The sequence below is a fragment of the Anoplopoma fimbria genome, chromosome 15 (assembly GCF_027596085.1).
Source record: "Anoplopoma fimbria isolate UVic2021 breed Golden Eagle Sablefish chromosome 15, Afim_UVic_2022, whole genome shotgun sequence".
In the NCBI taxonomy this organism is placed as follows: domain Eukaryota; kingdom Metazoa; phylum Chordata; class Actinopteri; order Perciformes; family Anoplopomatidae; genus Anoplopoma; species Anoplopoma fimbria.
The window spans coordinates 21,685,789-21,699,347 of record NC_072463.1 but is presented as its reverse complement, the minus strand read 5'-3'; the positions used below and the strand labels follow the sequence as shown (position 1 = coordinate 21,699,347).

General features: G+C 41.2%; 1 protein-coding gene across 1 annotated transcript in view; it reads left to right on the top strand.

Annotated features, from left to right (window-relative positions):
- Nucleotides 1-12,020, top strand: part of ltk (leukocyte receptor tyrosine kinase) — a 33,192-nt gene extending 21,172 nt beyond the window's left edge. Inside the window, 11 exon segments of the mRNA XM_054613275.1 lie at nt 143-253; nt 4,572-4,758; nt 4,888-4,978; nt 5,513-5,577; nt 7,888-8,017; nt 8,156-8,253; nt 8,797-8,889; nt 9,169-9,270; nt 10,337-10,471; nt 10,748-10,838; nt 10,974-12,020. Of these exon segments, the coding sequence (XP_054469250.1) occupies nt 143-253; nt 4,572-4,758; nt 4,888-4,978; nt 5,513-5,577; nt 7,888-8,017; nt 8,156-8,253; nt 8,797-8,889; nt 9,169-9,270; nt 10,337-10,471; nt 10,748-10,838; nt 10,974-12,020 (2,150 nt within the window).
- The last annotated feature ends 1,539 nt before the right edge of the window (nt 12,021-13,559 follow it).

Sequence of the window (13,559 nt, the reverse complement as noted above, 5' to 3'; positions counted from 1 at the left end):
TTTTTTTTTCTTGGATCAAAGCCATAATGTGTTAACAGATCATTTTAATGTCAAACAATAAATCCCTCAAAAATCTGTCCTATCCAAACTAAAGCAGTTTTTTTTATATATATCTGGCCTCTTCTCCCTTCTCTCCCAGCAGCTCCCCAAGGCACGACTCTGCAGGGCCAGATGTCGACCTCTTTGATCTTGGCGGTCGTGGTCTCCACCATTGCGAGCGGCATTGCGCTGATCTGCACTGGCATCATCCTCAGTAAGAGACTTTCCCAGTTCTGTGCTCAGTCTGTACCAACCACTTTCCACCGGCTGTGAGCAGCCACTGGAAATACAGATGCTTCCAGATGTTTCTGAGACGGGGATACGTTTTTGACAAATATTGGTTTAAATGCCCACGTCTGGCTGTGTGTCGGATGATTAAAGGGGCTGTGGGAAAGATAAGGCTCTGAATTACATGTTGCTGAGCACTTATGGACACTTTTATTACAATAATTATATCAGGTGACTCACCTTTTTGCTTTCTTTTTGAGTTTGAAACAAAATAATACGGCAGATGAGAAGAGAAATTAGATTATGTATTTATTGCCTACACTACGTTTGCTTTCATGGAAGCACGATACTTTAGAGATGTTCACATCTCACTGTATGGCTTTGATATAAAAATACATTATTGGCTATAAAAAGGACAAGCGGAAAGGTTTGACATTAAACAAGGAAGTTTCCCAGCTGGAGATGTGTACTGATGAGTTAGATAAGACAGCAGAAAATGTCAGGTGTTATGATTCAATAGTTGAAAATATACAACCGTTATTAAAGATAGCATTTAAGTCATTTTTGGAAGCATACATCTGTATTAACCCATGGGCATTGATTCTCTGTGATATGAGTATTAGGGTATAGCAAAAATAATTGAGCTGTGTTACAGAAAAAAAGACTATTGCACAAAGCGCTGTGATAAAGAGTGTTTGGTTTTGAAGGAAGAGAATAATAGATATGTTTGATTTCTGGAATCTGAGACAATATGACTTATGACATAATTGCTGTAAATTGCTTTGCTGATGATTCTTGCGTGAATAAACTGCTTAAAATAGGAATAATTAGGGAATTAACAATGAAACAGTTTTAATTTTACTACTTAGTTGCAATAACACTCTAGGAAAGAGAATGAAAACTGAGGAATTAAAAGACTACCACGATTTAATATTTAAATATGAATTAATGATCTGACATTACCTAATACTACTATGTTGCATTCATATTTATCTTGGTCTCAAAAGCTGCTATGCAATTCAACTGTTTAATGTTGACTTGTTTACTAAATCTAGCTTTATTAACTGCAGACACTTTATATAGATGCAGTTTTAACAGCACCATATGCATTCATTCTGCAATAATATAGGACAGTGAGGGATTTTAAAGCTTATTACACTTTTTTGAACCTTTGTCACCATTTTGACAACCTTATGCAGCAGATAATTAGGAAGGGAATCCTGACATTTTGGTCCACCCACTTATCCTCCACTAAGTGCTGTTTGAGGTGTTTGAATACAGAAGGTTCCCTCTCTCTCGTCCTCTCGATAGCCTCACTGAAAGTGCTGAATAAGTAAAGCTCAACAGTGGAGGACATGTAGTTCTTTCTCACAGTCAGTCTTGGTGAATTTAAATCTGCACAGTCCTGACTTCCTGTAAACTATCAATAACATTTTCAACTCTCTGGGCTCGTACGCTGTCTGAAAAGACAACCAGGCTCCATGGCAAAAGCAGTTTGTGGTTTTTTACCAAACTAGTACAATAAATCTCCTTTCAGGGAAGTGATGAATAAAAAGCACATCTCACGGATTAAAGGAGAAATATGGAGATTTTTTGAGACCAGATTGCGGTAATTTTTTTCAGCTCACTCTAAATCAAAATATCTTGACAACTTTGGGGCAATGAAAAGCCAGAAATGTTGTATTGCTATTCCTTTAAGGAATATTTATAATGATTCCAGTGAGACATGTCCTGGTGAACTTAAAAAACACACCACTGTAGGAAATATAATTTTCCTTTGTACACAGGAAAGGTTAACAAATCAACAGATAAGATGGACATGGAATTTACTGACCTCATGTTCATGCCCCTAGAGGGTTGCCTTTTCATTTCGGACACTTCGTGAGCTTTTATTTTGTTCAACTACTTTGCATAAAAGATAGCTCATTATCATCAGATGCTGTTTGCTCTATCTAACACCTTTGTATTGTGGAGTGAAATTAAAACTGCAGCCTCTAAAAAAAAAGAGAGAAAACAACCCCTTAAATGTTTTGGGGGATTGGGTAGATTAGCTCCACATCACTTGGTATAATATGTTCTAGTTGCAGAACCTACTATGATGTGTATTGTTATTAGATGCATATGTAAATGTGTGAAATGCACATTGGAATGCAACTATTGGTTTCTTACAACAGCAGAATTCAAGAATACCAGTAATGGATGTTGAGAATAAGTCATGAATTGATTCATCCTGTTGGGGATCACCGCCCCTTCAGGAGGTTTGAGGAGATGGGCAACATATTTGTATTGCTCTTATATTTTATAAAAACGGGAAATACATTAAAGTCGAAGAAGGGTTAAGATCAGGCAGGCCAACAAATATTTGTCATCGAATAAATGGACAGCAAACAAATGAAAATGTTGGTATGTGAAACAAAAATACAGAAAGTTTGATTTTGGTTAGGTATAGAGAAACATAGAGGCATTCTGTGTAATGATTCTGTGCAATGTAATTTAAAAAATAATTAAAACCAGTAATGAACAAACAGCTGTGGAGTGAAACTGCATGACTCCTATATAACCAGACAAAGAGCAAACTAAGCTGACTTCTATGCCGAACTTCTTTTAATGAAAAATGGATGAGCTATTAAGTGTGATTTCCTCACTAACTGCACCGTGTGTGATTGTTTGAATATACAAGTGAATAAATAAAAAAATACTAAAACAAAACTAGCATTTGTGCAATTACATACATGTTGCTTACGTTGCAAAAAGCACACCTACACACACGCTTCAGGTTAACAGTGTCTCTTCACCTGAGCTCTCCCCTATGCAGGGAGGTAGTCTGTTCCCTGGGCGCCCCATCTCCTCCTCCTCCTCCATTCCCTCCTCCTCCTCCTCCTCCTTCTCCTCCAAACCCACCCCTCATCCCAACCCCCGAGTCCCTAGCATCTGCACTGGGCGATGGCTCGACGGCACCTCTTACCTGCACGCAACGCCCCCTCCCTGGCAGACTACCAACCTGCATCAGGGATGTGGGCTGCCTCCATGGCGGGTGAGTCCAAACTCACTGGCACAGACAGTCTAGGAGCAGTAACCAAGGAGAGGACAGCCCACATGCATCCTGCAGAACATTGGGCCTCACGCAAGAACCACTCGTATGAACAGATTTGTTCTTTAGTGGCTTGTTCGAGTAATTCAGGAGAACTTGCCGTATTCACCAATTGTCTCGTAATTTGAATTCTCTCTTAGGTACGAACACAATTTATGGTCCAGACCTGTCGAAGGAGTGTGCACTTAGTCTGCTGTTTTGTTTGAGATTGAGCGGTGAAGCAACCTGTTATTTTGTAATCAAATGTGACTTGATGAGATGTGGGTCCACTGCAGCTGTATTGTTGGTGTCTTGTAAACCCATGAGGGTTGGGCACGTTTTATGCGTGACACAAAAAAAAAGATATCTATCTATCCAAACCGTTTTTTCACTAAAGGATTGTATGTTTCATTCCTTTGAAGCAGTTTTGCAATCGAATATCCTATATAAATGACCATTCATAGTTATGTTGACATTATCTTGTTTGACTCTGCGATTTCAATCATAATATAATAAAAAATTGGCTGTTGATGCTATTGTATAACACTTCAATATCAATATGACATCTCAAGCTGAAAAAAGACTTAAAGAACTAATTGGAGGTAAATTTGTCTCTGTATATAATGAGGTCAGTTAGAGGATTAACCAGGCACGTCATGGCTAACTTACTTCTTTTGGATTCCTTAGCGCATCGCCATATGAAGAAAGCGCAACTTATCTTGGCAGAGACAGATGGATTGTTCTTTACATTCATATTCACCTGCAGGTTTTTATGATATTATTGGGGCGTTAATTATTATAATTTACATTTCTCACAAACGGGCGCTTGTTTATGCACAGGTTGCATTCATCATGTTTACGTTGGTCATTTAACCAGTTATCTGAAGTTAGGAGTGTTTGCTGAATTGACATGGCGCACACCCTACGGAAATTTGTTTGTGTGGTCTTGTCTTCTTAAAGTTGAACACCAATTTTTTCATATCAAAGTGGCTGTCAACCAACTCTTTTCTGAACAGACTCACTGGCCCTAAGGATGTTGTTTTTACATTGTCGAGCATCAGTACTGAGATGTGGCTTGACCCCTCCTTGTGTTACTGTTCCTACAGTTAGCAGATAGACAGGAAGTTGCTTCTACAACTTAAATGCAAGTATGGGGTCCAGTTAGTGTTGTGATTTTAAAAAATGTTCTTAGACTTTGAAGTAAAATAAGTTCTTGTTTTGTCTGTGTCTTCAGTGTGGTACCGCAGGAAGAACGACCTGCATGCAGTGAGGGGGTACCTGCAGAGTCCAGAGTACAAGCTGAGCAAGATCCGCTCCTCCACCATCATGACAGACTACAACCCCAACTACTGCTTTGCAGGGAAGGCCGCCTCACTCAATGAGCTGAAGGAAGTACCACGCAAGAACATAACACTTCTCAGGTACAGCACACCTGGACACAATGTTCAAATGACACTTTGAGGTTCTGATGGCTTTCCATGCTGATGCTCTTACGTACACAGATTTCTACCGATTGTTTCACTTCAATTTTTCACTTTTTTTTTTGTCAGGGCTCTCGGCCATGGTGCATTCGGTGAAGTCTATGAAGGACAAGTTCTGGGGATGAGCAGCGATAACAGCCCCATGCAGGTGGCCATAAAGGTCAGCTTGCACTTTGTCCAGCTTATGAGGATAAATTGCACCTACGTGTCAGATGATAGTATTTCAACAGGAGTTGTGTTCTTTATATATACTGTAATCAACTCAACATCATCCCACAGGGGTGCCTTCTTTCTTTTGGCTCTAAAGGTCACACACGCATGAAGGAAAAGATAAGGTTTTTGTAAAGGGATTGTTTAGAAGAGGGTTATTTGTTTTACTTACTACATAATATGAACATGTTATATGGCGGTTTGTTGTGTAAAAAATCTGTACAGTGCCAAAATGGAATAACATACTGCAATGTCAGCATGACTGCACAGAATGATTGGATGACCTAAAAAAAAAAAGGAAGTCAGACAATGCACACAGATCACTTGGCTTAAAAACTACAGGTTTTAAAAAAGAAACAGCTGAGTGAGCTTCACAGGGGTACGCCTTTTCAATAGTCTGCTGATTAGGACTGATGATATCTTAACCTTTGGCAATAGCAGACACAAACCTCAAACTGTTTCTCTGATTCTTTCTGCTTCACAGACTCTTCCAGAAATCTGCTCCGAACAGGATGAAATGGATTTCCTGATGGAGGCCCTGATTATGAGGTTCGCCATACTGCAGTTCACACATTGATTCACCCAATACGTCCTTCTAACAGAACACCTGTGCGTGTGAGGCAGCAGTGTGCTCACATCATCAGCCAGCAGAGAGAGAGAGGGAGGGGGAGAGAGAAGAGCTGGAGACTGATGTGAAACTCCCCTCACCAGAAATCAAACCACTACTATGATGTAGCAGACACAAATAGACCTCTCATAATTAGCTGGTTGTTGTTGATAGGACATTTAGTCAAGGACAATATCTGCAGGCATATTTTTTTTATGTCAGTATAATAACTGTAATACAGTTAACTTAATGCTATTTATGAGCTGTGTGTAACTAGTCTCCTTCCCAATCATCTGTTGGGCATTTTTGTTTTCTTATTAGAGGTGTTTTGGGAAAAAAAAGATTTGACTGGATCAAAGACGATTTACTCATTTAGATTAATTCACTTTCAGCCCCTCGAAATAATAGAGCTGAGATCACACATATGACACACATGTACAGAAGTTAATGAGCAATAAAAAATCAACTTCAAGTTTATTGTCATTCCTCTTCATACAGGTTTAAATAAAAGTAGGAAAAACATATCGTGCCAAAGTGCAATACATAATGATAGGAAACATCATGGTGGGGAAACTGGTCCTTACAACCAGCTGTCCAGTTCAGTTACCCATTTGAACAGTTATTTTCACGTTTCCATTAGCAGAAGTTTTGGATGGTACCAATTGAAACACTCTACTCTTTGTACCTCGAAGTTAAAACACTGCACACCACTGATTGCTCAAATTGGTCCCTATTGGGACGTGGGACATTCTGCACAAACTCACCATTTTTAAATAGCCAAAATACCATCAATAGCGACTGCAATTTTTTTATTAATTAGACCCATAATTTTTTTAAATATCAGATCAAAAACTATGCTGTATGCACTAAGTTCACTGTCCTTTAGACGCATCGTTGCTATGGCGATACGCTGAGAATCCCACCTACACTGAGGGGTTACGATCTGCAGTGGAAACTCTGCATAGGGAAAATACCTGTTACCAGAAGTGAGTCGAGTAGAGGTGAGCTATACCATGCAGAGGAAACCCAACTCGGTGTGAATCTGGAGAATCTGGAGACAATGAATGAGCACAGACCAGCTCTCTTTAGCCTTTTTTTTTAGCAAAGTACAGGCAATATTGAGCATTTTTCACCAAGAACGAGGTGTTCTGGCTCTGGGAGAGATTGTCTGTGATGTCCGACCCAAAGAGTTTAAAACTGTATGCCATCTCCACAGTCTTACATCAACCTCTAGGGGGTAGTGAGTTGCTCCAACCCTCCTGAAGTCAAAAATCCTCTCCTTTGTCTCGTCAGCATTCGCAACTGTGGTGTTGTCAGCATACCTGATGGTGTAGTGGGCTCAGCACAAAGCCTTGGGGGACTCCGGTGTTTATAGTAGAAGTTAAAGATGTCAGAGTATGGATTCTGACAGTCTGTGTTCTGTTACTCAGATAGTCTAAAATCCAGTTAAACATCGAGGTGCTCAGTTCAAGAGAGTTCAGCTAATTCATCAGTGTCTGGGGAATGGTGGTAATAAACGCTGAGCTAAAGTCAATGAACAGCAGTGTTGTTGTTCTCCAGGTGAGACAGGAGGTGGGAGGCAAAAGCATTTGCAACCTCAGTGGAAAGGTTGTTGTTGCTTTCTTTTTGTATTGTTACTTAGCGAAGCAGAACATGAATGATTATACTAGAGAAGACTAAAACTTTAAGGTGTAAGATCAGGGATTGGGAGCATTTTGATTGCCTTTCAATGGCTCTCAATAGGTCAACTGTGAGCCGGCGGCTGATAGCTAACGGTGCTAACAGCTCTAAAAGTGCAAACTATGGCAAAAGTGCTGACAGAGCGAGCAGTGTTGGGGACTATGCTTCTGCGAATGCGCCGTAGGTCAGCTAAAGAAGTAGCAGAAGAAAGAAAAGAGTGAGAGGGACGAATTGATATAGTTTTCTTGGAAGGCGTGGCTAATGATGTGTCCAACAGCTTCTGAACACCCATTTGGAAAGAACCTGTTCAGATAGGAGATGTTGTTTTGTTTTTTTATTTAAAGGACCACATTCAGGCTACTTGTTGTTGGTAGCTTCATAACGTGTGTAGAAAGTATGTTATGTGTCTGGCAGGAAGCCATTGTCATCTTTGCCTGCATGAGGACTATTCCTCTTGTAGTTGGATATTATTTGAATGCCCTGTTGTATCCAGCATGATTTATTTTTATATGATTAACACACACAATTACAAGCCCTCTAACCTGAGCGTTGGTAACTGTTTTTCCATGCAGCAAGTTCAGCCATGACAACATTGTGCGCTGCATCGGTGTCAGTCTGAACATCCTGCCTCGTTTCATCCTGCTGGAGCTGATGACCGGAGGAGACATGAAGAGCTTCCTGAGACAGAACAGGCCACGGGCTGTAAGTCTGGAGTGTGTGTGTGTGTGTGTGTGTGTGTGTGTGTGTGTGTGTGTGTGTGTGTGTGTGTGTGTGTGTGTGTGTGTGTGTGAGTGTGTGTGTGTGTGAGTGTGAGAGTTAATTGAGCTGTGCTGTATCCAGGGCCAGACCTCTTCTCTCACCATGCGGGAGCTGCTGCAGATGGCCAGAGACATCGCATTCGGCTGTCGATACCTGGAGGAGAACCACTTCATACACAGGTTGAGATCTGCAGATTATAACTACCCAGTTCAAACAACACAAAAATAAGTGTTTTGGTCTGTAAGAATTCTATAGCCACAAAGACAATTGAATGAGTATTTTAGTATTAGGCTAACTATTTTTGATAAATCCAGGATATTGTTTTTCTACCAAATTAAAAACATCATTAATACAAAAATGGTGATGGGTGAGAAATAGTGTAACAATTTCCTCATATAAACACTGAGTATATTTTAACTTGCACTGACTGTTGTATAATCAGCCACATATTTGACAGATTGTATGAGCTGTCTCTTGTCACATGTGGACCTTGTTTACTGTAAACTACAGTGGTCAACATTGTTTTGCAGCAGGAAACATGTCCACTTGTAGGTGAATGTAACTGGCTTATACACACCTTTTATATCAATCCTCTTTTTTAATAATTTTGAATTTTCCAACAAATAAAAAACAAACAATAAATGCAGTACATTATTAAGATGGGTTAGAGAGGTAATTGCCATGATGAAGCTACATTTAGTAACAGATCCTGTGATTTTCAGAGACATTGCTGCTAGAAATTGCCTGCTTACCTGCCCTGGACCAGACAGAGTGGCCAAAATTGGCGACTTTGGCATGGCACGAGACATATACAGGTTTGTATGCTAAATCTGCATCATCACGCACTGCATGGCGGCACACATAGCAAAGCACACAGGATGACTTACGATGATGTCTCTCATTGGAGCAGGAGTCTGGGCAGCACTGGGTTGATGTGGTAAACGGGGGGAAAAGATGAAAAGCTATCTCATTATGCTCCGAGGAGCCAGAAAAAAATTGACTTAACAGAGTTCATGGCTTTGAGGTATTTACCTTCTCTTCTAAACTGATGATAAATGGACATTCCTAAATCAGATTTTTCTTTTGTTTCTCAGAGCCAGCTATTACAGGAAAGGTGGCCGCGCCATGCTGCCAGTTAAATGGATGCCACCGGAGGCCTTCATGGAGGGAATCTTCACCTGCAAGACTGATACTTGGTATGAATATGAGCCACATAATATACTGTATACAGTATTAAGTATGAATCCACAAGGAGGTTTTCAATCATTGTTTCCTTTTAACTCAGCTTGAGACCTCTTATTAAAGAGTATGTTACTTTAAACTGACACAAATATGTAAGTCTTTGAAAAATACTGATTATCGTGTGTTTAACCATCAACTAAAACCAGATGTTGCAAACAGATATTCATTAAAGATTATTTTTCTAATGTCAAATTTAAATTGTTCTGCTAAGCATCCCACCGCTTGATTGCAGCTAAGTTAAAAAGCATCCATGCGGTCAGTACAACACCAGCTGGAAAGATTGAAGTAATTTTACTCCTAAACAAAACCACACATCTGTATCAAGTGAACAAGACAACAAGATAATCTGTACTCACAACACAGCCAACTGGAAAAAGAACACAGCGAGGATCAATATCCTAACCACTTTTCCAATGACAAAATAAATTTAATATTTAGTGTGGGCCAAACAATGTCAAAATTTTGCTTTTGAAGACTGGAAGAAATGTTTGTTTATGGGTCGAGCTCATAAAGCGTTTGACCTTAATAGATGTAATCAGAGGCTTTTATGGTGAGATGACAGATTTATACATCTGAGCTGTCCATACAATTCTCAGTCAAACTGGTGGTGGGAATATGTACAGGATACAATTTTTGACCACAGAGAAGTTTAGTTAAACTCTGATGAGGCACATTCTTCCTTCACAATTAAAGGTCAATAGCAGAACCAGCTTTTGTGGCTTTCGCTCCAGTAATCACAATCAAACCCTGGTCAACAACTGTGGGAAAATGTAAACCATCAGTTCACCATCTGGGATGTTCTAGCAGAGTTAAAATAATATAGATAAATATTATAGCAAACTTGGAGAATCAATACCAGACAAAGTAAAAACGTATAGTTCAAGCATTATCACTTAACTAATAATTAGCTTTTTATAAATGTTAAAAACCGAGGCAGTGCTTTCAGATTGATTCTGGTACACTCAGTCTGAAACATGAGCAAGGTTCAGCTCAGTTGTTGATCTGTCTCTCCCCCTGCAGGTCTTTTGGAGTACTGCTGTGGGAGATCCTCTCTCTGGGTTTCATGCCGTATCCCTGTAAAACCAACCAAGAGGTGCTGGAGTTTGTCACCAGTGGAGGCAGAATGGATCCTCCCAAGAGCTGTCCGGGGCCTGTGTGAGTACTGAAAGGAAATACATCAAAAGAGATTAGCCTGGATGTAAAGTTTAAGCAGGGCACAGCTAGGAGGATTTGAGGGATGACTTCAGAGAAAATGACACGTATTCTGCTTTGTTTACTACCTTTAATGTCCCATTGATGGAACTCTCCGGAAGCTTTCTCTGATTCTCTTCTGTTTTTGTTATGATAATCCCATGATTTATTTTATAAGATGGTTCATATAAGAAAAAAACCCAATATATCTGAGATGTGTGTCTGTTACTATGTATGTAGCTATCGGATCATGACCCAGTGTTGGCAACACTGTCCCGAGCACCGGCCCAACTTCTCTACTATCCTGGAGAGAATTAACTACTGCTCTCAGGTACGCTCTAAGTCTCACCTGTCTGTACATACATAACATTGCCATTAGTGTTAAATAAATGTAATATTTATTTAGTCTTGCTTCCTTCATTCTTTTAATTAAAAAAACAAAAAACTCTTAACTGCTCTGTATCAGGACCCAGATGTGGTGAACACACCCCTGCCAATGGAATATACCCCCACCGCGGAGGACGATGGCGGCACCATCATCCGTCCCTCTGACCACACCTCCACCAGCCTCACTCCACTCCTGGTGTCCCATCCTGTTTCCCAAGCTTCCCCCTCCCAGCTGGGCCTCTCCTCTCTGGGCCTTGGTCCAACACCTCTTACCCCACAGCCCACCAAACCCCGTCTACTCCTCCAGAGGACCCAACCTGTCCACCATGAAGTGACATCCTGCCGCGAGGCTTTGGAGCCGTGCTGGGCGGAGCCTGTTCCCGCCCCCGGTTTGTCAGCTGGAGGCCACTGGCTCCACCCTGAGGCTCCTCATCACCAACCTTGCTCCAGAAACAGCTCCTCCTCAGGGAGCCAGAGGCTGAAGAACAAGACCAAGAACCTGTGGAACCCCACATACGGTTCCTGGGTTTTGGAAAACTTCCGGGGGAAGAAAACACTGGCTCACACTCAGTCCATGCCACTCTCAAGCTCTGCCTCCACCGTCTCCAACACTCAGGCTCCTCAGACCTGCAACCCAACCTTAGAGAGCAGTGAGGCTGAGTGTAACAGCACCCACCTCGGCCCTTCCAGCCTCTGCACTTCCTCAACCTCATCCCCGTCCTGCCAGGCTAAAACTGCCCCTAGCACCTCCTCCCATAAGAGCCCCACAGGTGGCACTGTAAAAGCTGGTATGGACCTGGCTAAGCTCCAGAGTTTCCCCTGTGGCAACGTCAACTATGCCTACGATGAGCAAAGCTACGAGGCAGAGAGCCTTCCATTGGTCATGCCCAAAACCCCAGAAGCCATCACAAACACCAGCTCTGCTCCCAGTGTGTCCTCAGGGACAAGCCTGGGACTGGCATTAGGCCTCCATACCTCCTCCTCCTGTATGCCCAAGCTGCTGCTGAAGCGCCACGCCAGCTACGGACACGAGGACGTGAGGAGGCACACCAAAGCTGAGAAACCAACACGTGACCGAGACTCAGGCTTTTCTCTGTCTGAAGACCTCAGCGTTACCCCAATCTAAGAAACGGCTCACTGTAACAGAGATTCTGATTGATGTGAAAAATAAAATGTCACCTGGAGCCTCTTTTTCTCACCACCTGAGACTGGATTTCTGGAACAAAAAAGCATGACCACGTTAGCTTTGTTACAGACTGAGAGCCGGAACATCAAATTATTTGAGCACCTGGAATGCTGGAAAACACTAATACTACTCTGCACTGAGATACAGAAAGGAAACGCTGGACTCAGAGCTCTTTCCTGGGCTCTGGTACACTGGTAGCTGAAACACTGGACAACAAGCAGACCTGGGATTTATCTTGTCCACATTAAATAACTGCTGTAGTTCGACTCCTTTTCTACCCATTTGCTTTTGGTTTTTTTCATGAAGGCTTTGAAAGTAGTATATGTTGCATTATAGTTAACAGTTTGTTGGTATTTGTAGTTATCGGTTTACAGTAGGACTATAACAGGATGAAAATATTGAGCCATTGGGAAGAGAATCACGAAGGATGTGTTTTTACTTTTTTAATTTCAAGTGATTGAAATTCAGTAAAGGCTGTACAGTTACTAAAAATATTTAGTTGTATCCATACCTAAGGATTGTATCCATACCTAAGGAACTTGCGGTACATTGTTCACTAACGTGACACTGATTTGCTTTCAACCTAAATAATGTGATAACATATACACCAAATTTACAGCAATAACATGTCTTTGATCTTTTTCTCTCAACACAAGGTCTACTTACTTGGTGTTTCCAACATTTTCCCAGCCGTTGGATTTTTTCTCAGTTGTTCATGGAGGTGGACTAGTTGTATGTATGTAAGTATGGAATTTTGGTTGCGTGAGAGCAAGCGATTGTACACACAAGGAAATCCTAAACCCTGTTTTTATTTGAGGATAGTCTGGGGTGTCAAATGTGAATCTTTCTCTGGCTGTCCACTGACTCCGGGTCAGTGACTTTGACCTCCTCCCAGTTGATGCTGCTGGTTTTGGTCTGGTGTTCACAGACAGCCAGACACAGAGTCACAGCTGACTTCCTGGAAATTTCACACTGTGTACAAGAAAGTCACTGTTCCTGGCCGGGAAATAGTCCCGCATTTAGATCCCTTTACATATTTGTTTTGTGCAGATTAAAATAAACAACATATAATGTGTTTGTTGGTGAGTTTTAGAGGTGCAAGGAGGCAAATATATTTTCCTCTAGACAGCGCCAGACTAGCTGTTTCCAGTCTTTGTGCTAAGCTAAGCTAACAGGCTGGTGGCTGTAGCTTCAAAAGGACTGTGCAAACATTAAAGTGGTAACAATTTTCTTTAACTCTGCAAGAAAACAAAAAAGTGTTAAGGTGTTTTTATTCCAACTACTTGGTTCTTGCTATGCTATTGCATATTTATGACAATTCTCTTTCCCCATGTCCCAATATTTACTTGGACTGAAGGAGGTCTCATAGAAGTATAAGCGTGTAGATTTTGATGACCACGTAGCTGTGAAAATATTTGCTATTTTTGTATTCTCGACCGTACATTGGACTAACCCATTGCATTTGTAGCTTATTTTTTC